The sequence below is a fragment of the Crocuta crocuta genome, unplaced genomic scaffold, assembly GCF_008692635.1.
Source record: "Crocuta crocuta isolate KB4526 unplaced genomic scaffold, BGI_CrCroc_1.0 scaffold548, whole genome shotgun sequence".
In the NCBI taxonomy this organism is placed as follows: domain Eukaryota; kingdom Metazoa; phylum Chordata; class Mammalia; order Carnivora; family Hyaenidae; genus Crocuta; species Crocuta crocuta.
The window spans coordinates 1170420-1196636 of record NW_027528725.1 but is presented as its reverse complement, the minus strand read 5'-3'; the positions used below and the strand labels follow the sequence as shown (position 1 = coordinate 1196636).

At 47.5% G+C, this 26217-nt stretch overlaps 1 protein-coding gene across 1 annotated transcript in view; it reads right to left on the bottom strand.

Moving 5' to 3' along the window:
- Window positions 1–26217, bottom strand: part of TFCP2L1 (transcription factor CP2 like 1) — a gene marked incomplete at its 5' end in the record, with an annotated part of 55721 nt that overhangs the window by 28985 nt on the left and 519 nt on the right. Inside the window, one exon of the mRNA XM_077755265.1 lies at window positions 23628–23779. Coding sequence (XP_077611391.1) covers window positions 23628–23779 — 152 coding nt within the window. The remainder of the gene's footprint in view (window positions 1–23627; window positions 23780–26217) is intronic.

The window sequence follows — 26217 nt, the reverse complement described above, 5'->3', positions numbered from 1 at the left end:
GGGGGGTTCCCAAAGGGGTTGAACTAGGAGGTAACATTTAAGATGGACTTTGAGGAGTACGCAGGATGTGTAGAGCGGATGGGATGAATGAGTAGGTAACCCCAAGCAGAGCTGAGGCAAGGTGGCAGGAGGGGACAGGCGTGCCGCAGGGGACAACGACTGGCGGCTCCATTCATTGGGCGCTCACAAGTCACACAGCCTGTGACACGGGCCCCCCTGAGTGGAGGGGCAGAGGTCCCCTGACTTGGGCACACTTGGAAGTGGCAGGGCCAGGAGCAGAAACTACATCTGTTTCCAGATCCTACCACACCCTAGGGTGGGGGTGTCGTGTGCCAGGCAAGGGACATCTGTATTTGTCAGGATTCCCTCTCAACTTCTCTTTTCTGGGAGGCATCGGTTTGCCTACAGCACCTCATGGCTTAGAGGCCATCCCCACCCCAAGTTAGGATGGGTTTTTTTCCCCTTCCGCCCTCTCTCTAGGATTAGCAATAAAGAGGAGTCTTAGGATGGGCAAATCAACTTGGGGGCGGGTCCTGCAGAGGGCATGTTGGCCCAACTGCCTGGTCTATAAAACACTGTGTCCCACATTCTAAACAACCTGGGAACGATAGTAAAAGCCTGTTCTAATTCCAGAATTGTAAACTGTGACAAAAGAAAAAGAGGTTGGCCCTAGAATCAAGGAAATGATAGGGCCATAAGTAGCTACCATTTACTTTTTGTGCAGCCACGTGCCCGGACACTCCCAATAGTGCCGAGGAAAACCCATCATTGCTCCCATTTTATAAACGAGGAAATTAAAATTAAGATCCAGAGAGGTTAAGAATCTTGGTGAAGATCAAACCTGGGTTTACCAGACTCCAAAGACTGATCTCTTAGCCAAATACTCCACACAATCTCTAGTGGCTTCAAAGGTCCCTTCCGGTTCTAACATTCAAGAAGTCCACTTTCTATTTCCTCCCAAATTGATATTCATCTTATTATATAACCCTCTCCCACACACCTAAACCTTCCCCTTCCTTTAAGGCTCGAATCCCTAATATCCTATGATGTACCTCTTGAACCAAGATGCACCTTCAAAGTCTAACGGCCATGGAACCACACTGTGGCATGAGGTCGGATATTTGTTTCCTGATGATAAACCAGTGTCCCTGAAACACTCCATTTAAAATACTCCAGGGGCACCTGAGTGGCTCAGTCGATTGGGCATCCGACTCGACTTCAGCTCAGGTCATGATCCCAGGATCATGGGATCGAGCCCCGTGTCAGACTCTGCTCAGAGTGTGGAGCCTGCTTAAGATTCTCTTTCTCTCCCTCTGCCCCTCTCCCCAACTCATGCTTGTCTCTGCCTCTCTAAAATAAAAAAATAGGGGCGCCTGGGTGGCTCAGTTGGTTAAGCATCCGACTTTGGCTCAGGTCATGATCTCACAGTTCGTGGATTTGAGCCCTTCATCGGGCTGTGCTGACAGCTCAGAGCCTGGAGCCTGCTTCAGATTCTGTGTCTCCCTCTCTCTCTGGCCCTCCTCAGTTTGTGCGCTCTCTCTGTCTCTCAAAAATGAATGAACGTTAAAAAAATTTTTTTAATAAAGTTTAAAAATAATATTAATAAAATAGTCTGAAGATAGAAGGTTACAGTTACTAAAATCATGTAATTTGGCATGAAAACAAACAAAGAGAAAAGAATAAAAAAGCCAGAAATAGGCTTTTAGATACTTGGAAACTTGATCTATGACAGTCAGAAAAGACAGACGTTTTTAAGAGTGTGAGATAACGGGTTATCCATATAGAAAAAATATATCCCCACCTCATGCCATATATAATAAATCAATTCTAGGTTAATGAAAAACATGAAATAAAAGCAAAATCTCAACAGTTCTAGAGAAAATGAGATTCTTTTAGGACTATGGTGTAGGAAAGGATTGTTTTTAAATAGACATAAATACACAGAAGAAAAACTATGTCCTTTATAGCATATAGGAAAACCACGATGACATTTATACCGAGACACTTTTGAAAGCGCCAACGGTGCTATTAACAATTAAACAGTCTCTATACGTGGAGCTTGACCTGGAAGACTGGGCCATAATGATCACTCTACAGCAAGAGAAAACGATCGACACACATGCATGCAGACACAGGTCTGTACAAGTCTGCGGGGTGACGCAGGTGAGGTAAGCTCCCACCTTACATCCGTGGGAGGGGCGGGGCGAACATCACAGCCAGACGGTACCAAGTGCTGGTTCCAGTGTAGAGAATGGGGACCGGGAGCTGCTGAGGGAAGTGTTACACTGATAGAACCACTGTGGAGAAGCATCTGGCAACAGGGTTTCGTCAAGGAGGTCCAATTCTACAAGCATATCCGAAAGAAGCACGTGACGTACATCAGGAGACGGACAAACACCACTCACAAACACCGCTTTCTGTGGCGCTGCTCGCTATGGGGAGAAACTCAACAACTATCCCTCCAGCACCAGGAAGAGAGATCCGTTAATTCTGTTATTTGACTTGGAACGCAAGGGCACGCAGCACTGAAAATGAGCACTCAAGGGACACATAGCAATGTGGAGAAATCTCAGTCACAATATTGAGCAAAAATGGTACATGTAAAGGTGCCTGGCTGGCTCAGTCGGTAGAGCGTACAACTCTTAATCTTGGGGTTGTAAGTTCAAGCCCCACATTGGGTGTAGAGGCTACTTAAAAACAAACAAGGTTTTTTTTTTAAAAAAAAAGGTACATGGTGACACATAAGAAACTACTTAATATAAAGTTTAAAGACACACAAAATGGTGCCATTAGTTTTGATGGCTAACTACGCAAGGGAGTAAAAACATTAAGAATCTGGACATTCAAACCAACCCCAACATTTCAAACCAACTCCAGTGTCACCAGCGGTTTTGCCTCTGAGGAGGGAAGAAAGGCAACAGCAGCAATGGAAAGAGGGAAAATCAGAAGCAAATTCAGCAAGGTTGCAGAAGTGTGTTGCGCACGCTGAGTATTATTTGTTCTCCTATGGTCTGCAGTACTCCATCGATCTGAAATTAACACACACACACACACACACACACACACACACACAAAATAACAGAGCAGAGGAAGTACACTTGGAGCGGGCTGTCATCCGCACTGCGTTTCGGTGCTGTGTGAGTGTGTGTGAGTGTGTGTGTGTGTGTGTGTGTGTGTGTGTGTGTTCCGACTCCCCGCCCCCACCTCAGAGGGAGGGTCCCTTGAGCTCCATTACTCAGCAGTTGCCCTATACCTCCTACTGCCACCTGCTTTGTACCCAGTGACATTCTGGGTGCAGGGCGTTGCGAGATGCTAGCCGGGCAGCCTTCACCACCCTCATTCACACACCACCCCACAGTTCTGCCACTGAAATGAACTGCCTGTGAGTGAGGATCCTATTTATTCCATCAACTCACCTTTTATACTTAGTTTTGGAAAGTGTGTGCCATACCTGCATACAGAAAATCATCATCACGTGCCAGAGATAAACAGTAACTGAAAAATTAGAGAGATGCACCTACCGGTGTTTCTCTGCATACTCACCAAACTGCTTTTGGGAACCTGTGTGGAGCCCGGGCTTAGAGCTGGACCCACCACCGACTACTGGGTAAATCACTCCGTTTGTGAGCCTCAGTTTCCGGGTCTCCGAAATGTGCACGCCGTTGGTATTTAAGGCAGAGGGTGGTCGGAGGTCTGAAGGCGCACCCAGCGGACAGCAGGGGAGCAGCACGTAGATCTCTGGAGGATCTCAAAACCTCCCTGCACTGAGATCACTGGCGGACAGTGGACAGCCCGGCACAGCATTGCCCCCCCCCCCAAGCTGATGTGGTGGCTACTCCCCCAAAGCCTTCAGGGCAATTCCCTCCACCATCCCCCGCCCCACCCTCTACTGTGGAGCAGTTAAAGGCCTTTTAAAGGCTAAAAGGGAAGGAGCCCCAGGGCTGGCACTTGGTGATGTAAACTAGCCCTCAGCAGGCAGCCACCAGGCCAGGAAGGGGCTGAGCTAGAAGAGGGGCAAGCACAGGCCTCACGTCCATCTCCCCACCTTGACCAGCAGTGCCCTGGCCACCCCTACCACCTTGGCACTCCGGCTTCAGCCCTCAGGGAGCAGGAAGGCTCCCCAGCTGACGCTCAGGAGAGGAAGCTGGGCCACCATCCCCAAGGATGGTTTGGACCCTGCCCAGTGGGCCCGGACTCTATTCCAAGGGGTGTAGAACCCTCCCTCACCCCACCCTTAATACTGTGTTCAGCCTCCGACCCCGCCCCTTTGCCCTTCCTGCCTCCACCCTACACCAGTACTAGCAGAAATGGAAGAGGGGAAGGCAAGGGCTCTATGGCATAGGAGGGCAACTTCTTTTCCAAAGAAAATATACACCTGGCACTTTACACTGCACCCCGTCCAGACAAGTGTTCAACAGACCTCCCCCTCCTCCCTCTTCCCTCACACCCCATGATATCTAATGCCTTCTGGCCCAGGCCTCAGCCAACTTTCCCCACAAAGGGCCAGGCAGTAACTACGTTCAGCCTTGTGGGCCACAAGGTATCTGTCACAACTACTTGACTCAACCATAGACCATAAACAACTCGTGAATGAATGGGTGTGGCTGTGTTCCAATAAAACTTTATTTATGGACACTGAAATTTGACTTTTTACATAATGTTCACTCTTTCTGCTGATCTCTTCCTCCCTCCCAACTTCTGAGGATGCTTCGCCGCTTTGCCCCTTGGCTTTCTTGCACGACGCTACATCGGAGCTCCTCAGCTAGGCCAGAAGCTCGAGGACAGACCGGCTACTGGTTTACCTGAACCAGATTTGCACGTGCACGCACACACACACGCACACACACACACTCACATTCCACCCCCTTGTACAGGAGTGGCGTATGACAGGCGCATAATTAATGGTGGCAGATTTATCTTAACGTCCTTAAAGCAAGTACCAGAGCTGGAACTGGCTGGACACAGGAAGAAGAGGAGCAGGTACCCAGCCTCCCTCATGGTCAGAGAAATGCCAAATGGCAATAATACAATGCCAATTTCATCTACCAGACTGGCAAAGATTTAACCGACAGCTAGCATCCCCAAAGGACAAACTACAGGGCTGGGCTCTCAAACACGCTGGAATGGAGGTAGGAGGGATTATGTCAGAGCCTACTGGCCATTTTGACAATACCCATCAATAGGGAAGATACACACAGTCTATGACGCAAATCCCCCAACCACAAAGTTGCTGAATGATATGTACATGGCATAATTGCGCTTTTATTTTTAAATGTTGTACGTGCCCCCTTATATTTCTGTGTCTAATATATGCCATCTAACAGCAGACAGAAAAGGATCCTTCCCTCTTAAATTACATACGTCTTCAGCACTATGTTGCTGAAGACGAGAAATATATTACATGTGAACCTGAGAAACATAAAACAGTAGGGAATGCCTCACGCTGTTACAGGCATGTAACAGGTGCCCTCAGTGACCATGATTGGCATTTTCTCCCCCCAGTGTGAGGCCAGTACCCAAAACCCAACCAGACAGGTAGGCATATGGGGAAAAGTCTTCATCCAATAAACAGAACCCCAAACACGTGCAGACACAGGACCCAGTGTTTCTGAGAGGTCACCCTGACAACCCACATTATGACTGTGCCCATTTTAGAGGTGAGGATACCAAGGCCCCAAGAGGTACTGATGTACCCTAACAGCAGAGCCTGAGCAGACTGTGGCCTGGTCCAAGACAGGAAAGGGGAGGGGAGTCAGGGTCAGGTCTGATGCACTGGAGCTGAGCCTAGACGCTCCCATGTCCCGGCAAGTTCGTGAACTTCTCTGCATCTTCCCCTCTTCATCTGCCCTTTGCAGAACAGCCAGCTGTGAGACTGAAGGATTTAACGTTCTCCCAGCCCGGCCTGCAGCACCAGTCCTGGGGAGCACCTGCAAAGGGCCTGAAATGCGCTCTCAGGTACTAAGCCCGACGGCTCATGCACTTAGCACAGCACTCCACGCTGTAGAGCTCTGCACATCGCGTGACCCGGCCACCCAAGGCCACCCAAGGTCACACAGCCAGGAGGCAGCCACACCGGGACACGCTACCCAAGGCTCTTCCCCACTGTCTGGGGGGCCGGCGGGAGACACCTCCGCTGCCCGGAGCAGGCCCAGCCCTGCCGGCTCCCCCAGGCCGCAAGCGCGCTCTGCCCAGTGAGCGGAACCTAGCGCAGGGCCTCCTGCCCAGATCACACTGTTCCCAAGAACAAGAGGCAATTGCCGGGGCCGGCCAAGATTTAAAGGTTGTTTACTTTCCAACAGTTAATGCTTTGGGTAATTAATGCCACATGAAACATAATGGAGGCCATCGCTACCCATGAGAAGGGAGGGTGGCCACCCACAGCCGGGCCGTAAGGGCAGTAGAGGAAGCACCGACACCACACACACTGCGTCCAGCACGGGAGTGTGTCTTCTCACCTGCATGTGGGCGCCAGCGTACCAGCGTGCCGGCATAAGGCAGGCTTCTGCGAAAAGGCTTTGCCACCAACACACTCAAGTCTGGATCGTGATGGCCTCTCTCCTGTGTGACCTTGGACAGGGCACTCAGCCTCCTCTCAGCCACTTATGCCAGGGATGAGGCACCATGCCTGGCACACAACGGATCCCTTACACACATACGGTAAGTACGTGTGCATATGTACGAGAGTAAAGGTGTCCGTGTCCTAGAAACTCTAAAGAAGGGGCCGTTTCCAGGGCTCAGAAAGAGGACAGAAAGGGGCGCCTGGGTGGCTCAGTCATTTAAGCGTCTGACTTCGGCTCAGGTCATGATCTCACGGTTCGTGGGTTCAAGCCCTGCGTCGGGCTCTGTGCTGACAGCTCAGAGCCTGGAGCCTGTTTCAGATTCTGTGTTTCCCTCTCTCTCTGACCCTCCCCTGCTCACGCTGCCTCTCTCTCTCTCTCTCTCAGAAATAAACAAAACATTTAAAACAATTTTTAAAAAAAGAAAGAAAGAGGACAGAGAGCCATGTCAGTGTGACATGGAGGCCAATCTAGGGGAGCCCCCACTAGCCACAACTGGCATGGACTGTGCAAGAACTCAGAAACAATAGTGTTGAATTTTAACACAGAGAATACAATAAATATCCACAGGTCCATACTCGTGAAATAAATAAGTGAATGCATAAATGAATGGTAGAAAAGAAAAAGCTCCTTCCGATAGCAGCATTCCAATTACTAATTGTAGAAAGAGAGAAATAAATAGAAAATCACCATTAAGCAATGCTACAGTAAAAATTGGTACAAAAATGATCAACCAAAGTTGATCTACTAATAGTGAGTATAAGTCTGGGGCGCCTGGGTGGCTCGGTCGTTTAAGCGTCCGACTTCAGCTCAGGTCATGATCTCACGGTTCCTGAGTTCGAGCCCCCCCCCCGTCAGTCTCTGTGCTGGAGCCTGCTTTGGATTCTGTGTCTCCCTCTCTCTCTGCCCCTCCACCACTCATGCTCTGTCTCTGTCTCTCTCTCAAAAATAAACATAAAAAAATAAACATAAAAACATCAAATAAACCAAAATTGAGGGCACTCTACCAAATGACTAACCAGTAAGCACTCTTTAAGTCCGAAGGTCACAGAAGATTAGAGAAGACTGAGGGACTATCCCCAGTTGCAAGGGACTAAGGAAATCAGACAACAAAATGCCACGTGGGATCCTGGATTGGATCCTGGAACAGAAAAGGTCAGCAGTGGAGACACTGGTAAAATGCAAGACTAGGAGAGGAAAGAGCCTCACACCAATGTATGTACCTGATTTCAATCATTGTACCATGTTTACTTATTTTTTGAATTTTTCAATTTCTACACCCAACGTGGGGCTCAAACTCACGACCCCGAGACCAAAAGTCACACGCTTCACTGACTGAGCCAGCCGGGAGCGCCCCCCCACCCCCACCCCCCGTACCATGTTTATAGGTGATGTTGACATTATAGGAAGCTGTATAGAATCCTGGTACCATTTTTGACACTTTGCTTGTACCTCTTAATCCCCCTGACACTTTTAGTCTAAAATTATTGCCTTCTCCCTCCCCAGAACGTTCTGGATTCCTCAGTTCCACCTAGAACTGTGGATATCAGACCTAGATAGGACCCAGAAATGGTCATGCTCATAAGCTGGGAATGGCATTATCTTTTCCCCTATTTTATTATCTATTTGTTTATTCCTGGTTCATAGGAAATGCACTGATTTTTGTGTGTTGAACTTGTATCCAGCCATAGTGCTACACTGAATCTTTAATCTATTAAAATGAATAATGTGTAACTACAGCTTGCCAACCCATTTCCATTTACCTGGTAAATTTAATGGGAAGTTAAAGTAAGCAGTAACTGCATCTGGTTCGACTTAATAGAATGGTTCTCATAGATCAATAAGCAAAAGGGCAACAGAAAAATGAGCAATGGATAGAAACTGCCAGTCTTTTGTAAAAGAAATGTAAACATATAAAAAGATACTCAATTGCACTCCTAACAGTTATGAGAAACTAAGTAAATGCAAATTAAAATAAGGAGCTTATTTTCTCTATGCGTATTAGAAAGGTTTCAAAGGCTGACCGCATAGAGCCCAGGCGTGGATGTGTTGAAACAGGTACCCTCCCGCTTGGCGCTCAGCTCACAGCGGAATGAATGGTAAATTACTAGGACAAAGAACAGTAAAGAGAAAAAAACCCAAATCTCAAAGATAAGGTCAGAACCGTGTGAGTCACTCCATCACCTCCCCTCCGCAGACCTGCCCCTCACCACATCCTGGGCTGACGTGCCCTTTGCTGACCAAGACTTTGGCGGCAGGAGCCAGGTTCCTGGTCGCTCATATCCCAGCCCCCAGCATTCTGGCCCTGGGGCGCCCCATTTTCTCTCTCAGCCTCTGGTGTCAGGTGAAGGGCCCTGTCTGTGCAGCCTCCACACAACCAACACCTCTTCTGTCCCCTCCCCTTCCTTCCAGAAGAGGAAGCACCAGGGAATAAGACAAGGAGCTGCCTGTGGGTGGAGACAGGGGGAGGGGGGGCAGCCCTGGGTACAGAACGCCTGGGTCCTGGGCCACATCCTGGCCTGGCCGCCGGCTCCCTCCCTGGGAATGCCAAAGCAGAGGCAAGGAATGAGAGCACCCCTCCGGGTGGCCGTGCTGAGGACCTGTGTTCTCAGCAGCTCTAGGTGGCCTTACTGTCTGCCCTCTGGCCACAGCGAGAGCAGAAGGCAGATCCCCAGAGAGAGTCGGGGAAGCGGGTCAGAGAAATCTCATGATGTTCGAGCCTCTGGCGTCCGTTTGCTTCTGCGGCCAGGCTGCAGCCATGCCCTGCTCTGTGTGATGCCAGCAGACAGCCACCACGGCCACCACCCCGTCCTGACACCGTCAGAGAGACGGACGACAACAAGGGCCGGCTGTGAAGAAACTAGAACCTTCCTGTGTGCTGCTGGCAATGTAGCATGGGGCAGCTGCTTTGGGAAACGGTCTAGCAGTTCCTCAAAGACTGAAATGGAGTCCCCGCATGGCCCCGAAATTCCGCCCCTACGTGTATTCACGAGAGAAATGAAAACACAGGTCCACACAAAAACTTGTACGTGAATATTCATAGCAACATATTCAGAAGATGCCAAGAAGTGGAAACAACCCCATATCTGTTAACTAAAGAACGAATCGATAAAATCAGGGCCACCCACACAACAGAGTATGATACAGCAACGAAGAAGCATGAAGTTCTGACTCACGCCACAACACCCATGGCCCTTCAAAACACACAAGGGGGGCCCGGCAGGCTCAGTCAGAAGAACATGCAATTCTTATTCTTAGGGATGTGAATTCGAGCCCCACGTTGGGTGCAGAGAGGACTCAAAAATGAAATCTTTACGAAACAAAACAAAACGNGCCCTTCAAAACACACAAGGGGGGCCCGGCAGGCTCAGTCAGAAGAACATGCAATTCTTATTCTTAGGGATGTGAATTCGAGCCCCACATGGGTGCAGAGAGGACTCAAAAATGAAATCTTTACGGAACAAAACAAAACATTATGCTAAGTGAAGGAAGGCGGTCACAAAGACCACCATGTGTATCAGGCCATGGATATAAAGTACCCGGAACAGGCAAATTGTTAGATAGAGAGCAGACAGTGGCTGCCGACCCCTGGGGGTGGGGAGGAGGGAGGGAAAGGAGACTGCTTGCTAACAGATGCAGAGTTTAAGAGGGACAAAAGTGTTCTAAGATTAATAGGGCTGGCGGTGTGAATTATTTAGTTGATTATATTAAAAAACATGAATTGTTTACTTTAAGTGGGTGGATTATATGGTATGTGAATTGCATCCCAATAAAACTGTTTAAAAACAGAGAGGCCAGGGCGCCTGGGTGGCTTAGCTGCTTGAGCATCTAATTTTGGCTCAGGTCATGATCTCACGGCTCGTGATTTTGAGCCCTACATCAGGCTCTGTGTTGACAGCTCATAACTCACTTCGGATCCTCTGTCCCCCCTCTCTCTCTGCCCTTCCCCTGCTCCCACACACAGTCTCTCTCTCCCTCTCAAAAATAAACATCTAAAAAAAATAAAAATAAAAATATCAATCAATCAATCAATACAGAGACCAGGTTGAGCTGGTCTTACCCTGCCCTCCTTTCCTGCTCTCCTCCCCTTCAAACAGCTGTGGAAAATGGCCAAACTTAGCAGCAGAAGAGAAGTCACATTTACTGAGACCCAGCAATACACCTGACATTTAAGTAAGATGCTCTTCCTCCAACATACCAAACTGTAAACTTTTCCCACCTGTACAGTGACCGGAGTTTATGAACCCTGGGTACCCTGTCCCCCTAAGCCTTGCTGATGGGCTGTCCTGGGCGCTAGGTGCCCAGGGTCCTAGCAAGCAGCCATAGCCCACAAGTTACTGGCCAGGGGCAGAGTTGCAGAGCCCGCTGGTGACCACGCTGCTGCTGCTCATGTGACAGCTGCACTGTGCTGAGAAGTGCTCTGAGTTATGGGCACAAGGATCAGGTCCGTTTGAGGTTCCCCCGGGGATCTGGGTACGTGTTGGTTTGACTGCTTTTGCAGTAAAAAGCCAGGGTACTTTGTAGGAAAACAAAAGACTTACTGGCCAAGTTAAAGAATATGTCAGGTCGGCGGGGGGGTGGGGAGAAAAAAAAAAAGAATATGTCAGGTCAGTGAGTGGACTGAATGCATTACAGAGGCCCCGGAAGCGTCCCCGCCATGCGGCGCCAGTCCTCCGGTACTGCGAACTCTGCTTGGCAGCACGCAGCAAAGTGACCGGTCCACCTTGTCACCTGGGGGTACGGCAGACCTCCCTGAGTAAGAACAGAAAAGTGAGTCCCCTAAAGTTTCATTCTACGGAGTAACGATGGCTTGTCCGGAAGAACAAACATAGTAGCTCACAGAGGCATCAAAACCCTTCCGGTTCCAAGTGACTGAGGCCAAAAACACCTAAAAGATATCCCAGAAGGATGCTGAGCACTGACATAAGCAGTGATTGGTTTCGATGAAAATGGTCACTTGCCCACGAAGATGCTCAAGCAAAGAGGGCAGCTAAAATAATAAAGTGACTGCGAAACAACACACAAAGGGAACTGGCTAAAATCTCCGAGACGATACACTCTCTAGCTCTGCTCAGAGATCACACAAGTGACAGCAATGTAACATCAGACAGAAAGAGTCACAAGTCAGATACCAAAATGACAAGAGATCATCTTGAAGAAATTCAGCGATGCCATTAACATTTCCCTAAAAAGCCTAGAGAGAGAGAGAGACAGAGGATTTCACAAGCGATGTGACAAAAAGTAAGCGCATAAAGCACCTGAGGTTCAAATCAAGTCCACGACCAGAGGGGGCCGCTCTCAGGTGTGGGAATGCACCGGCCGCGAGGCTGGGTCATAGAACTATGGCCCAAGGTCGGCCCTCGGCGACTGCATCTAGATCAAGGACACGCAACTCCGCAGGAACCCACAGGGGAGGGCATTTCCGGCTGAGAAAGAGGAGGCTTCCCCATGTGCATGAACACGTCAGGCTTGCACATCCGAACTTCAGTCCTGTGCGAAGGCGGCCAAAGCCCGGGAGTGCACAGAGCTGGGGCGGCTCCCACGAGGAAACGGCTCCAGCCAGCTTGCTGGGGGGCCGGGCGTGCAGACTGACGGGAGGCTCGGTCAACGAAGAAAACAGTGGCTGAAACCAAGTCTGAAATGGAGCTTTTCTCCAAGCAGCTCCTTTGTGGCCACTGTTCCGCTTGCAGCCCCGGGCAGTGCCCAAGGTCATGTGTTAAATTTACCATGTTTCTGGGGTGCCTGAGTGGCTCAATCAGTTAAGCGGCCGACTCTTGATTTTGGTTCAGGTCCTAATCTCGAGTTTGGGAAGACTGAGCCCTGGATCTGCCCAGAGTGCGGAGCCTGCTTGAGATTCTCTCTCTGCCCCTCCCCCACTCTCTTGCTCTCAGAATAAACAAATATTATAAAAATTAATTAGCCATGTTTCGATGCTCTGGCATCTGGGGTCTTGCTGACGCAAACCCTCCTAGGGCGAGACAGTTCTCAGAAGATAAGTAACTAGCCTTGGGGCGCCTGGGTGGCTCAGTCGGTTGAGCGTCGACTTTGGCTCAGGTCATGATCTCTTGGTCTGTGGGTTCAAGCCCCATGTCAGGCTCTGTGCTGACAGCTCAGAGCCTGGAGCCTACTTTGGATTCTGTATCTCCCTCTCTCTCTGTCCCTACCCTACTCATGCTCTGTCTCTGTCTCTAAGACAAACATTTAAAAAAACTTAAAAATAAATTAAAAAATAAATTGCTAGCCTTTGTGTGTGCCTTTTATATGTAAACCAAGCAATCCACTGACCACACCCCACCTCCTTCCAGAGCTTCCCTTGCCTAGCCACTCCAGGGCCAGGTACCAGACTTGGGAGAGCTCCTACGTCCCAGAGCCACCCCTAAAGCTATCTCTTCTGCCTTGCCCATTCCTTCCCCTAGAAACCACAATAAAGGCTCTGGCCCAGGTCTTCCCCTCAATCTCTCTGCCTCCTGAGGGACTGCGGGACCCCCTGCATGGGGGGTGTGCCCCTCCTCTTCAGGAGTGTGAGATAGCTTTCAATGGTAATTGTCTAACCTTGTCTGTTGGCCTCACAGCGCTTGGAAAACAGGCAAACCTACATTTTAAGTATATCAGGACACCCCCTGCACCATCAGGCCCCCATGGGAGCTGTGCCGGAGGGACACAGGGGAATGGCAAACGGGATTCAGATTCACCGAAGCCAATCTCTAAACATCTGCAAGCACACCAGGTCACCCAAGGTGTCTTCTCTCCTTAAATTAGCTCTGGGGGCCCTGGGTAGCTCGGCTAAGCCGCTGACTCTTGGTTTCTACTCGTCATGATCCCACAGTTTGGTTTGTGAGTTCGAGCCCTACATTGGGCTTCATGCAGGCATACAGACAGCTGGTGATTTTCTCTCTCCCTTTCTCTCTGGCCCTCCCCCACTCATATTCTCTCTCTCTCTCTCTCTCTCTCTCTCAAAATAAACTTTAAGGGGCGCCTGGGTGGCTTAGTCAGTTAAGAGTCCGACTTTTGCTTAGGTCATGATCTCGCGGTTCGTGGGTTCGAGCCCCGCATCGGGCTCTGTGCTGACTGCCAGCTCAGAGCCTGGAGCCTGTTTCAGAGTCTGTGACTCCCTCTCTCTCTGATCCTCCCCTGCTCACTCTGTCTCTCTCTCTCCTAGAAATAAAACATTAAAAAAAAATTTACAAAATAAACTTTAAAAATTAACTAATTAATTCTGAAGGAGGCCTGTTTCATTTACCGTGTTACTGAACTGATGTAGTACTGTTCTCATTTCTAACATAGTGTTTCCAGAATATAGATGGTATTAACAAAATTCTTAGGACTACATCATTCCCAGTTCATTGGACGCTTGCTCTGGAAGTGGACTGTAGAAGTGTTATACTTTAAGTTAATTGGTCCACAAAAGTTTGTTGTGACCAGGAGACCTCGGAAACATTAAAAATCATTTCTGTATGCTATGAGCTGAGATAAGCAATCTGTACAACTAACCTCGTATTCATTTCAATCAATATTCCTCGTAAAAACAACAAAGAAACAAACAAAAAAACCCAACAACCACACCCATTCATTGATTAATCATGGAGGACTGCCATTTGGGAAAGCATTTGTTCCTTATTTTGTTTTTTTTCTTTTTAACCTATGTTACAAGGTTTATAAAACTCTTTGCTGATCGAACATCCAAGTATCCATGCATGGCAAAAACAAATAAAAAACAGCAACAAATATCTCATTTAATTCTGCAAACAACACCCAAAGGGGCTGTTCTGTCTTTCACAGAAAGCACAGGCTGGAAACAGGTTCAGTGAGCTGAGAGAGAAGAGAGAGCCAGAACCAGAATGTGGGTGGCTCCCAGCTTTCCATCTGCCCACCAGGTACTGAGAGGATGTGAATGGTGTCATCCAAACTGGTGTTACCAAGAAGGGGCCAGACTACCTTTCACGGATGAGCTGCCTAATGCTTTCTAAGGCTACAGAGAGTCCTACTGTGCGAAGGCTCCATGTTTATAAGTTACGGTAGAACAACGTGATTTCCCCCTGGGAAGTAACAGACCCGAATTCCTACTTCATTCCTTACACACCGAAACAAATGTCACAGTGTCAAAGACTTGGAAAAAACATTTTTTTAAAAAACAGGAGAATAAATTAAAATCCTGAGGTAGAGAAGGTATATCCTAAATGGGATATGAAGAATGGGACAAAAAGAATCAAGACAAAATCCAATAACCTGGTCCCACAAAAAACATATGTATTTTTAATGTTGATTTGGTTTTGAAAGAGAGAGAATGAGCTGGGGAGGGGCAGAGGGGGAGGGAGACAGACAGACTCCACATTGTCAGTGTAGGGCCCAGTGTGACGCAGGGCTTGAACCCAGGAACTGCGAGATCATGACCTGAACTAACATTAAGAGTTGGACATTCAGGGGCGCCTGGGTGGCTTAGTCGGTTAAGCGTCCGACTTTCGCTTAGGTCATGATCTCGCGGTTCGTGGGTTCGAGCCCCATATCGGGCTCTGTGCTGACTGCCAGCTCAGAGCCTAGAGCCTGTTTCAGTCTGTGACTCCCTCTCTCTCTGACCCTCCCCTGTTCACGCTGTGTGTGTCTCTCTCTCTCCTAGAAATAAATAAAAAACATTAAAAAGAAAAAAAAGAGTTGGACACTCAACCGACTGAGCCACCCAGGCGGCCCGTGATCCCATAAAAATTTATAAAAACCTGTACTGTGTAAAAGAAAGAGCATGTAAACAAAATGAATGAAAAATGAATCAATGAAAACGTGGAAAAATATTTCTAACACATTATCCCAAATATGCAAAGAGCCTATACAAATAAATAAGGATAAAAAGCCCACTTGAAACATATGTATATACCACATGAAAAGCAAACAGAATAGTTAATAACCATATAAAATTATATATATATATATATATAGATAGATAGATAGATATATTCAGGGACACCTGGACGATTGGTCAATGGAGCGAATGACTCCTGATCTTGGGATTGAGAGTTCGAGCCCATGCTGGATATAGAAATTACTTAAAAATAACATTAAAAAACAAAATACATATTCAGTATCACCAAGGGCATGAAAATTACAACAGGAATACCTTATGCTTTCCCCATTACTTTAAGTGGGTTTTAAGGTGGGTTTTGGGGGATGGAGTAGAGACAGTGAGTGTGTACATGCACACACAAGCAGGGGAGATGGACAGAGAGAGAGACACAGAGAATCATAAGCAGGCTCCATGCAAAGGGCAGAACCCGAAGCAGGGCTCCATCCCACAACCCTGGGATCATGACCTGAACCCAAATCAAGAGCTGGATGCTCAACTGACTGAGCACCCAGGCGTCCCTATGCTAAGGTTTTTAAGGTTAAAAGGTTTTGGCAAAGATATAGAAGAATGGACGTTCTTCATTCATGCAAAGAAGTCACGTACTCCAGGCACTGACCTAGGAGCAGCACTGCAAGGCAGGATGGCAGGATCTATTAAATTCTGCACGGGCGACCGTATTTCCGGGTGTTTATCCCGCAGGTGTTCTTCCCACTGCTTAAGCACAAAGATACACGTACGTGAAAACTCAATGACGTGCTGGGTAGAATTACTTTAAAAAATGGAAATAGGGGCACCTGGGTGGCTCAGTCGGTGAAGCGTCCAAACTCTTGGTCCACTCTGGTCATGATCTCATGGTTTCATGAGATCGAGCCCCGCATCAGGGTCCACACTGACCGTCGGATTCTGTCTCCCTCTCTCTCTGCCCCTCCCCCACTCGCTCTGCCTGTCTCTCTCAAAATAAATAAAATAAACTTAAAAAAAAGAAATGGAATCAGCCAGATGTTCCTCAACAGAACAAATTATGTGACATCCATAGAATGGAGTGAAATAGAAAAGATCAACTTTTGTTTTTTATTTTTCTAATATGAAAATATTAGAAAATGTCATGTATTTTCCTACATGAAAACACTGAGAATATTTTTTCGGGGGGTGGGGGAGGAGTGCAAGTTACCAAGAAGAATATATAATATGATCCCATTTCTCTTAACATGAAAGGGGCACACGTGTTTCTGTAAGTATATATGCATGTGTGTCTATGTAATTGGACATATGTGGGTTAATACATGACTAAGGAAAATCTGGGAAGTGGGATTATGAAAACTGTCTAGAGTACAAATTTCTGTTTGCCCTTCTGTTTTACAGTATGTGCTCCTTTTATATTCCAAAAAAAAAAGGAGAAAACATTAAAAAAAAAAAAAAAGTAATGTAAGGAGTATTTGGCTTGCTCAGTTTATATACCCAAACTTCAAGCTAAAAATTAATCTGGAAAGAAAACTCCAGCTATGGAGAAAGCATAACAAGTAATCCTTTGCCTCATTCCTTAAATTCAAAGTCACCGGGGGTACCTGGGTGGGTCAGCCAGTTAAGTGTTGTGATCTCACGGTTTGTGAGTTCGAGCCCCGGGTTTGTGAGTTCGAGCCCCGGATCGGGCTCTGTGCTGACAGCTCAGAGCCTGGAGCCTGCTTGGATTCTGTGTCTCCCTCTCTCTCTCTTTCAAAAATAAACATTTAAAAAATTATTTTAATAAAAATAAGTCACTGAACTAACTGGGGACAGGGGAACACATAACTGTGCTTACCACATGCCAAACCCTCCTTGTTCACTTAATTCTCAAGGCAACACAAAAATAAAACCATCTCCATTCCACAGGTGAGGAAACTGAGGCTTCTAGAGATTAAGTGACTTCCCTAGAGCAGAAGCTGGTCAGAAGGCAGCTGCCATTCTCTCTTGCCCTGGGAGATGCAGGATAAGACTTCCCCACCCTGGGCTCTTATCTCACTGGCCATTCCCTCAGGTCACTGTGGGTGGGTGGAGNCAGCCCAAGGAAGTATTTTCTACCCCCTTCCATTCCTTCCCAGTTGTCTCCCCTCCTCGTGTCACACACATCCTCAGAGCTGCTGCGTGAGGAGTACCTGGTGGCAGGCACCACTCCCGGAAGGGCCCAGAAGAGAATCCTGCCTTGTAGGAAGTCCCAGACGGGGTGGGGAGAAAAACCACATCTCTCCTTCCAGAAGGCCATTCCTTATCATACCACTGCTCAGCCACTCCCCCAGGCTTGCCTAACTTCAGGACACAAGAGAGGGAAGCAGATTGAGCCTCTCTCAGCCTATCTGTAAAATGGAATCACACATTTTAGGAGAATTATTCAAAAATTTTTTTAATGTTTTCTTTATTTCTGAGAGGAAGACAGGGGCAGCGTGAGCAGGGGAGGGTCAGAGAGAGAGGGAGACATAGAATCCAAAGCAGGCTCCAGGCTCTGAGCTAGCTGTCAGCATAGAGCCCGATGCGGGGCTCGAACCCACGAACAGCAAGATCATGACCTGAGCGAAGTCGGACGCTTAACCAACTGAGCCACCCAGGTGCCCCGTTGGGAGAATTATTCAAAAGAGAATATGAGAAAGAGTCTGTAAATCCTACAGTTCTAAACAAAGTATTGCACTACAGGCTGAGGTCCTCCACAAAGCTTGACATGGTTGAGGAGCCAAGCAAAGGGAGCCTCACTCAACACAACAGCTAAAATCATTTAGGGAGGGGTCTAAGGCCTTTCAGAATCACAAAGTTAAAGACAGTGTTTTAACTGCCTGTGTAGGAAACGCCTCCTCCAGGTTATGTCTGTTATCTGGTTGTACACTGAACGTAGAATAGAGAAGTTCAACAGGCCTTCTTGCCTTTAATCTGTCCCAAAGCTTCACCTTGCAATTCTCCGCTCTAGAACCAACCTGTGCTCATCTTTGAATTATAAAAAGGATAAAGGGCACCGGGGTGGCTCAGTCATTAAGCATCTGACCTCAGCTCAGGTCTTGATCTCATTGTTTGTGAGTTTGAGTCCCACTTCAGGTGAACACGAGCCCCCCTTCTCTCTCCCTCTCAATCTACCCTTGTAGGAGTCTCTCTCTGCCCCTTGCTCACTTGTGCCCTCTGTCTCTAAAAAAAGAAAAAAAAAAAAAAAAGAAATAGGGTAAACAGGTTTCCATTTTATTATTAATGATGGACAATATGAGAGTGCTTATGATGTGCCAGACACCATTTTCAAGGCTCTACAGGCATTAACCCATTTTATCCACATAGTAGCAGTTTCTTTGTAGGGATTTTATTTCCTCCATGTTACAGATGAGGAATTGAAGGCACTGAGATGTTAAATAACTTGCCCAGGTAGCTGCCCAATGGCTCAGCCTTTGCAAGGCAGCAGGAGAACTTGGCTATCTGGTCTACCCCTCCAGCCATATCATTCAAACTCTTCTTTGTATTCCCCAAACTTTAGTTACCGTAAACCACTTGGGGTTCTTCAGAGAGGCAACGTGCTTAACTGTACTCCCACCCCACCGCGCGCACACATGCGTACACACACACATTTATTCTTGCCTTTGTTTGTGGCTTTTCTTTCTTCTCACCAAACCACCCTCTCATTCCAAAAGACAGGAAGTTCATTCGTGAACTAATGAAAGATTCCCATAAAAATCTATGACCATTTTTAAGATTCAAGAGTTCTTTGTGAGTAAACACCAAAAGCTTTCTCCATAACAAGCCATTCTTGCAAAGCTGTTCCTTAACTCCAAGCCAGAATTCTCTACACAAATTGCCTGGAGTTCTCTTTCTCTCCGTTCTCCCTGACTCCTCCCCCACCACACACCTCTACCCCTGCCTTCTGACTCCAGCCTTCAGGAAAGATCTGGCCACTGACAAAAAGGTTGATCTGGGACTTTGCAGACCTCCAAGCAACACCTGTCCACCCATTTCTTGGGACTCCATGTCAGAGGAAGAGGACATACATTGTTTTACAAATCATTTTTTAACCTGTATAAAATCAGCCATGAGCCCTGGCGATAAGAAACCTGGATGTAACACACCGCCTGACACTACACAGAGAAATGTACATCTGATGATTTCAGAGAACTTTAGGAAGAGAATATGGCTTGGCCTCAGAAACCGTACAACAGACATTACAGACCCAACACAGTAGACTTTAAAAACTACTAATAGCAGGGTGCCTGGCTGGCTCAGTCAGAAGAGCCGGTGACTCTTGATCTCAGGGTTGTGAGTCTGAACCCCATGTCGGGTATAGAGGTTACTTAAGAAAAATAAAAATTTTTTTAAATTAAAAACAAAATACATGAATATCTAACTTTTCCATTAACCAGAAAGGTTTTAAATGATGCAACAAAACTATTGTTTTTAACTGAATCAGTGACAATTTGTCATATGACATAGAGGTATAGGTTATTTTAAGAGATGCTGGAAAAGATATTCGGTTCAGCATTATTAATAACAGCAACAAAGAGAGGAGAGAAAAATAGAATGGAAATTAAGTCATGCCTACTCTGTTTAATTTTCTAAATATCGATAGAGCACCTACTTCAGTATCACAGGCACGGAGCTTAATGCCAGGGATACTAGCAGGGCTTACACTCTGCTCTCACAGAGTTTCCACTCCAGTATGGGAGACAGATGCTTAAAAAAAAAAAAAAAAAAAAAAAGTTTATTTTCTCCAAGCAGTTATGCCAGTATGCTATCCTTAATAACAAGACAGTCAAATAATTTGCAGACATTTTAAATGAAGTTAAACAGGTTCTAATGACAGAAAATATTATTACAAGAATAGTATTTAATAAAATAAAAAAAAAAATTTTGTAAAGTATATCATCTCATTGATGTGAAAAAAACCAAGATTCAGTTTCTGTAAAATCCATCTGTAAGAATATGATCGAGAGTAGCTAAGAAGGGGCGCCTGGGTGGCTCAGTCGGTTGAGCGTCCGACTGCGGCTCAGGTCATGATCTCACGGTTTGTGGGTTCGAGTCCCACATCGGGCTCTGTGCTTACAGCTCAGAGCCTGGAGCCTGCTTCAGATTCTGTCTCCCTCTCTCTGACTCCCCCACCCCCACCCCGCTCACACGGTCTCTCTCTCTCTCTCAGAAATAAATTTTTAAAGAGAGAGAGTAGCTAAGAAAAATGATTAAAGGGACTTCTACATACAAATAGGGAAACAATTTCCAAGCCATAATAATTAGTTCAGTGTGAAGAATCAATGAGCATCGGGGCTACAGGACAAATACCTACACAAGAACAAGGCATTGTTTCTGGACTAATACTCTAGAATGCGGCTTTTTTAAATGTTTCCAAAGTGGCATTTTAAGCCAGTGAGAAAAGGATAAACTAGGCAATAACTAGTAGGTTAACTATCTAGAAAAATAAACAAAGTTAGACCTTTATATCACATTGCAAATTCCAAATGCAATGTGACAGTATAAATCTCACCGGTAAAGCTGAAAAAATATATATATGCTAAGTAATAATAATCCAAAATATTACTAAAAGCCTAATTACTAAGTTTCAAAAAAATATTCCAAATATGTTTCAGTGTTACAATTTAGAAGTCATAAAATGAAACTACGAAGCCATTTTGGGGTGAGGGGGCATTCTTAGCATAGAAGAAAAACTGTTTTAAGAGACCGAAAGATTTTACAATGGACATTTCAAATAAATTCTTACACAGAAAAAAAAAAAATCATGTCATAGATACCACAGCATAAATATAATTATCACACAATAAATAAATGGCCAGCAACCACGGAGGAAAAATGTTTGCAACGTACAGCAACTAAACATTGATACTCTTCATATACAATGTGCTCCTACAATCAGTAAGACATAAACATCCCAACAGAAAAATGGACAAAGAACGTGAACATAATTGATGGAGAAACATAAAGGATCAAGAAAGCTATTTTGCAATATTTGACCACACCGACCGACGGACGGCTACTAGCTTACGATGACCACAATGACAGAAATTCTGCTTTAAGGTCCAGATTTCACGACTCAGATGAAAAGCCACAACGTCCAATATTGGGAAAGAGACAGAAATAAATGTGCCCTGCTGGCGGGAGTGTAGACTGGGGCGTTCTGCTGAGGCAGCTTCCATCCAGTAATCCTACTTCGAAGGAAATTTATTAGTGTTTTAATAACATTATTATTAAATTATAAGCTATCATAAATGTTTTAATCAACATCTCACACAAAGATAGCAACTGAAAGCTAAGGGTCCATCCTGTGAAACTGGTCCAAGCAACAGACCTAAACGTGTGATATTACGCAACTGGTACAAAAATCCAGGTTCTCAAAGCATTTTGAATGAAATGAGAAACGCTCATAAACCTAGTAAACAAAAAGAAGGCATGTTTCTGGAACAGGGTCATAGCTGTAAAAGGTGTTTTCACACATACAGGTGGAAATCAGGCTAGCGGGCGTTCTCAGGAGAAATTAGGGGATGCCACATTTTTTTTCCTTCTCGTTGTCTTCCTCTACTTGTCTAAATCATCCACATGGTTTATCAGGAGCATGTGTTATGCAACTTAAAAATCATGAAATACAACTTAAAAACCAGGAAAATGCAACTTAAAAAAATATCTCAAGTGACTACACCCAACTGACACAGGACAGTAAGACCATGAGGTAACTCTTTTCCCCTCTTTTAACTTCTCTGTGCTGAGCAAAGGAGAAACTCTTTAAAAAGGCCTGGTGTGTGGACTGCCAGACATGGTCCAAAGTTGGCTGATTCAAGGGGGGAGGGGTGGAGGGCAGGGAGGGCAGGGAAGGCAGGCGAAGGCCTTGTGGACAGGGCAGGAGGCGGGTGCATGCCCCGTGTCTCGCTCCGCAGGACAAGGCCAAGGCCGGGAACAGGCCCAGCCTCGGAGCTCGATGCTCTGCGAACAGGAGCCCACTTCTCCAGGCCACCTCTAGACAGAAAGGCAGAGGCCCAGACAAGAAAGCAAAGGTACGCAAGTTAGTAGCACTTGACCTTCTCTGAAAGAGAAAGGAACGTGGCAGAAGCCACTCCACAGACAAGCACACAGGTATCCTTCCCCGAGGCCACATCACACCGTCAGGGCCCTACTGCTAACTGAGTTTGGGCACGGCAACCAGCTGAGGCCACAGAGCTAGCCATGGGGACAGGCGTGCCCTTCCACTGGGCCACGTCGACCACGGCAGTGAGCCGCTTCCATCCCGAGGCAGACACAGAGCCACCTGCTAGCGCGCAGCCGGTCCCCCGGCCCAGAAGCTGGCAAGCCCTGCATTTCCGCCCCAGCCTGGCTCTCCAAGCTTTCCAGAAAGGAGGCAGCAAACTGCGATGGCACGACAGCACCCCTGCAGGACAGCGTGAGCCCGCGGAAGCCGCCGTGTGCCCCTGCCCCTCTGCTGTCCCCACTTAGAAACACAGGGTCGATGAATCCACCTGATGCCAGGGTGTCTAGGAGGTGGCCCAGGAAGAAAGTTCAATAAACACACACACACAGGCTCACACAGAAACCACAAAAACGCCATCTGTTAGGACACTGATGCATGCGTCCTGATAAAGGCAATCAGCAGCTCAACAGCCATTATCATACCGGACAGATGCCTGAAACCACTTCATTCCTGTCAAATGTCACAAAATTACACGTCTTGGTTTACACGTGAAAACGTGGAGGCGCAGAAATAGCGAAGGCAGCTCAAAGTCACAGAGCGGAGACTGACACTGCCAAGCCCGTGCACTTCTCCAGGGCGCCGCGCACGGTCCTGCTGCCAGCGGCACACGGGGCTTCTGCCTGGCACACGTGGAGTCCGGCCCCCTTCCCGCCACGGCCTGCTGCAGCTCCAGAAAGGACAGCAGACCTAGGACACCTCGCATGCTCCAGCCACGTCCAGGAAAGGACATCGGCCACGGTCACAGTGAACAGTGATCGCACCGGTGGCCGCTGATCCCCGAGCACCTGCCGCACGGAGGGTGTGCACAGGAAGCTACGTACCCTGCGGCTGGCCTGCGCCACATCACAGCTGCTGCGCCCACTCTGCAGATGAATACACGGAGGCTCAGGGCGGTCTCGCAGCTGGGAAATGCCATCTGTCTGACACAAAGGCCTTAACCCCAACTTGACAAGGTAAGGAAGCCCGAAGGGGTCACTGGGGCCGATGCCCCATCCCTTCAGGGAGGTCGCCCCAGCCCTCAGGCTCTGCCCTGGCCCCATGCTCCAGCCACTACCTTGGTTGAGATAGGTCAGGGTCTCCTCATGCAGCTTCACGGCAGGGGACGTGGCAGCACACAAGACATACTGCAGAGGCGGCAGGCGGGCCTCGTTCTCAGGGGACAGCTGCGGCTCCTCTTGCTTGAAGATGGGCAGGGCGAGCACGTCGCTGCAACACACAGGAGGGGGCAGTCAGGCAAGGGGCTCCCCCTGGGGAGCCCATGACAGGCAGGTCCTGCCCAGGGCAGCACAGGGGGGCGGGCGGGAGAGCGGTGCTGTGCTGGCTCAGCTTCCCCCACCTGCTCCAGAGGCAGGTTTCAGAGCAAACCAGTCCCCGCGGATGCTCCTTTGCACCCAATGGCCCTCCAGGGATTTACAGAATCAAATCAAGGAGGCAAAAATGCAAACTTATCTACTATCTACAAATTACAGAAATCTCCTCTGCGACAAAGGGACCCGCAGCAGTGGGGTAAACTGTAAATGCCACACGGTTTCCATCCACCAGAGGCTGCTCCTTAGGGAGCCTTGCTTTTTAGTTAGCATGAGAATCCGAACAAAACTTGTAACTTTTTAAGTCAACGATTCTATTCACTGGCGGCTTCTCAGACCAATTCAACCCCGTCCTTAGGGCTCCTTAGGGCTCCGTAAACTATGCAAACATGCAGGAATTGCATTCCCCTCACTCAGGGGACACCCTGCCGCTGGCTGACGCATGATTTTAAGAGTCCTACTAGTATCTCCTAAAATTGCAATACAAGGAGGAAAGACCTTGGTTTTAATTCCGTTTTCTTTATCCAAATGGAAAATGTCAAGATGCTCAGAAATTCTTTTACCCTGCCTCTGAACAAAACTCCCTACCATATCCAAAAAAAAAAATCGGCCTCCCATCTGCCTAGGGCTTGTATCTGAATGTACTGTTTAAATGCCCTCGCGAGGGAAAAGGAAATTCTTGAGCTCACGAATGACCTGTGAGCAGGAGAGGCTTTGTTTAAGGCCTCTAAATTACAGGCAGCTTAGGAACCAGTGCCAAAAAAGTGCTGGTGCCCTTATCTTGATAACCCTCCTCCCTCTGAGTGTCCTGGGTTATGAATCAGATCCACTGACCCCACTTCACCATATAAACCTCAGAGTCCCCGTACAATCTGTTCCTGGGACGATACAATAAACCAGCAGTCTAAGACACAAACCCGGCACACGCCCCAGCAAGGCCAAACCATTCTCAGGAACTGAAGTCTGGCTGGCTCGGGGCACACCTGGGAACCCTCCCGTGCAGGGAGGCGGGGAGGGGGTGGTCCCCCGGGCCACAGTCTGCGTCCCAAAGGCAGGCGTTGCAGTGCTGTCCGGATCCTCCGAACATGGCACCTTCCTTTTGCCGGACTGGCGCCCACTCCCAGCCCAAATGGATGTAGGAACCAGGAGGGGCAGGCAGGCGTGCTCACCTGGGGATTGCATAATGTCATGTTTGCCCAGACCGTGTTAAGTTAATAATCCATGGGCTGCTGCCTTTAAATTAAAAAAAAAAAAAAAAAAAAAAGGAAGAAGAAAAATCAGGAGTGGTAAGAACCATCACTCAACAGTAACTTGTTTCAAGCCTGGCATCCTTATTTGCCAAGGAATAAAAGTCACGAGAACATCAAACAGAAAAAGGAAGAAAGGAGTAAAGGCCACTACCTTGCTAAGGTCGGACAACTTGCAGCAGTTCTGCAGCGCGAGGAGACGACAAAAATAAAATATAAAACCCAAGGAAAAGAACAAGTCGCTCACTCTGGAGTTTCGGGAACCGCACTGACCATCACCTTGGCCTTCATTGAGGTCAGCCTCTTATAGGGTGAAAATCCTAGCTCCCAAAAAGTGAAATAAAAATATTTTAAACAAAAATAAATGAATGCCATGGACCAAATGCTTCTTTATCTATTGCCCCAAAATGATCCCAAAAGCCAATATGGGTTTGTGGCACCTTTCACCCCGATTCCCACCCCACCTCCTGACTTCCCAACACAATACCAAAATCCTAAAAAGGTACCTAAGGAATTCCACAGACCCAATTTCCATCTCAGTAGTCAAAGAGCCTCCTATACAAGGGGAGAATTAGTCCCTAATGGGATGACATTTTAAGTATCCAGGAAGTTTCAAATACACTCGCATTCCACTCAAGGTCACCTTCAAACTCATTTTTAAGATATGGCAACATACTTAATGACCACAAACTAAAATTCAGGCAAAACACCACAACTGTAACATCACACAGGACAATAAAATATACTCCACCGTAGCAGTTCCTGCAGGTGAGTGGATACAATTTTTCAGGGTCCAACATCAGCCCAGTGGACTCCTGACCCCCTCCCCCACCCCCCTCTCCTGCAGTTTTCTTCTGATGACATCACCGTGATCTGCAGGGAAGCCATCATTCGTTAATTAAGACAGTACACTCTGCCACCTCTTACGACCCAGACCCAGGAATAAAGGACAGAAGACAGAGCAGTTAAACCCAATAATTTCCTTGCTTCCGGAACAGTGATGCCTTCAGAGAGCACTACTGGACACATACTTAGCAGAAGCCAGGATTTCCAGACAACGTGGACTGCTAAATCTGAGTGAGAACTTCTT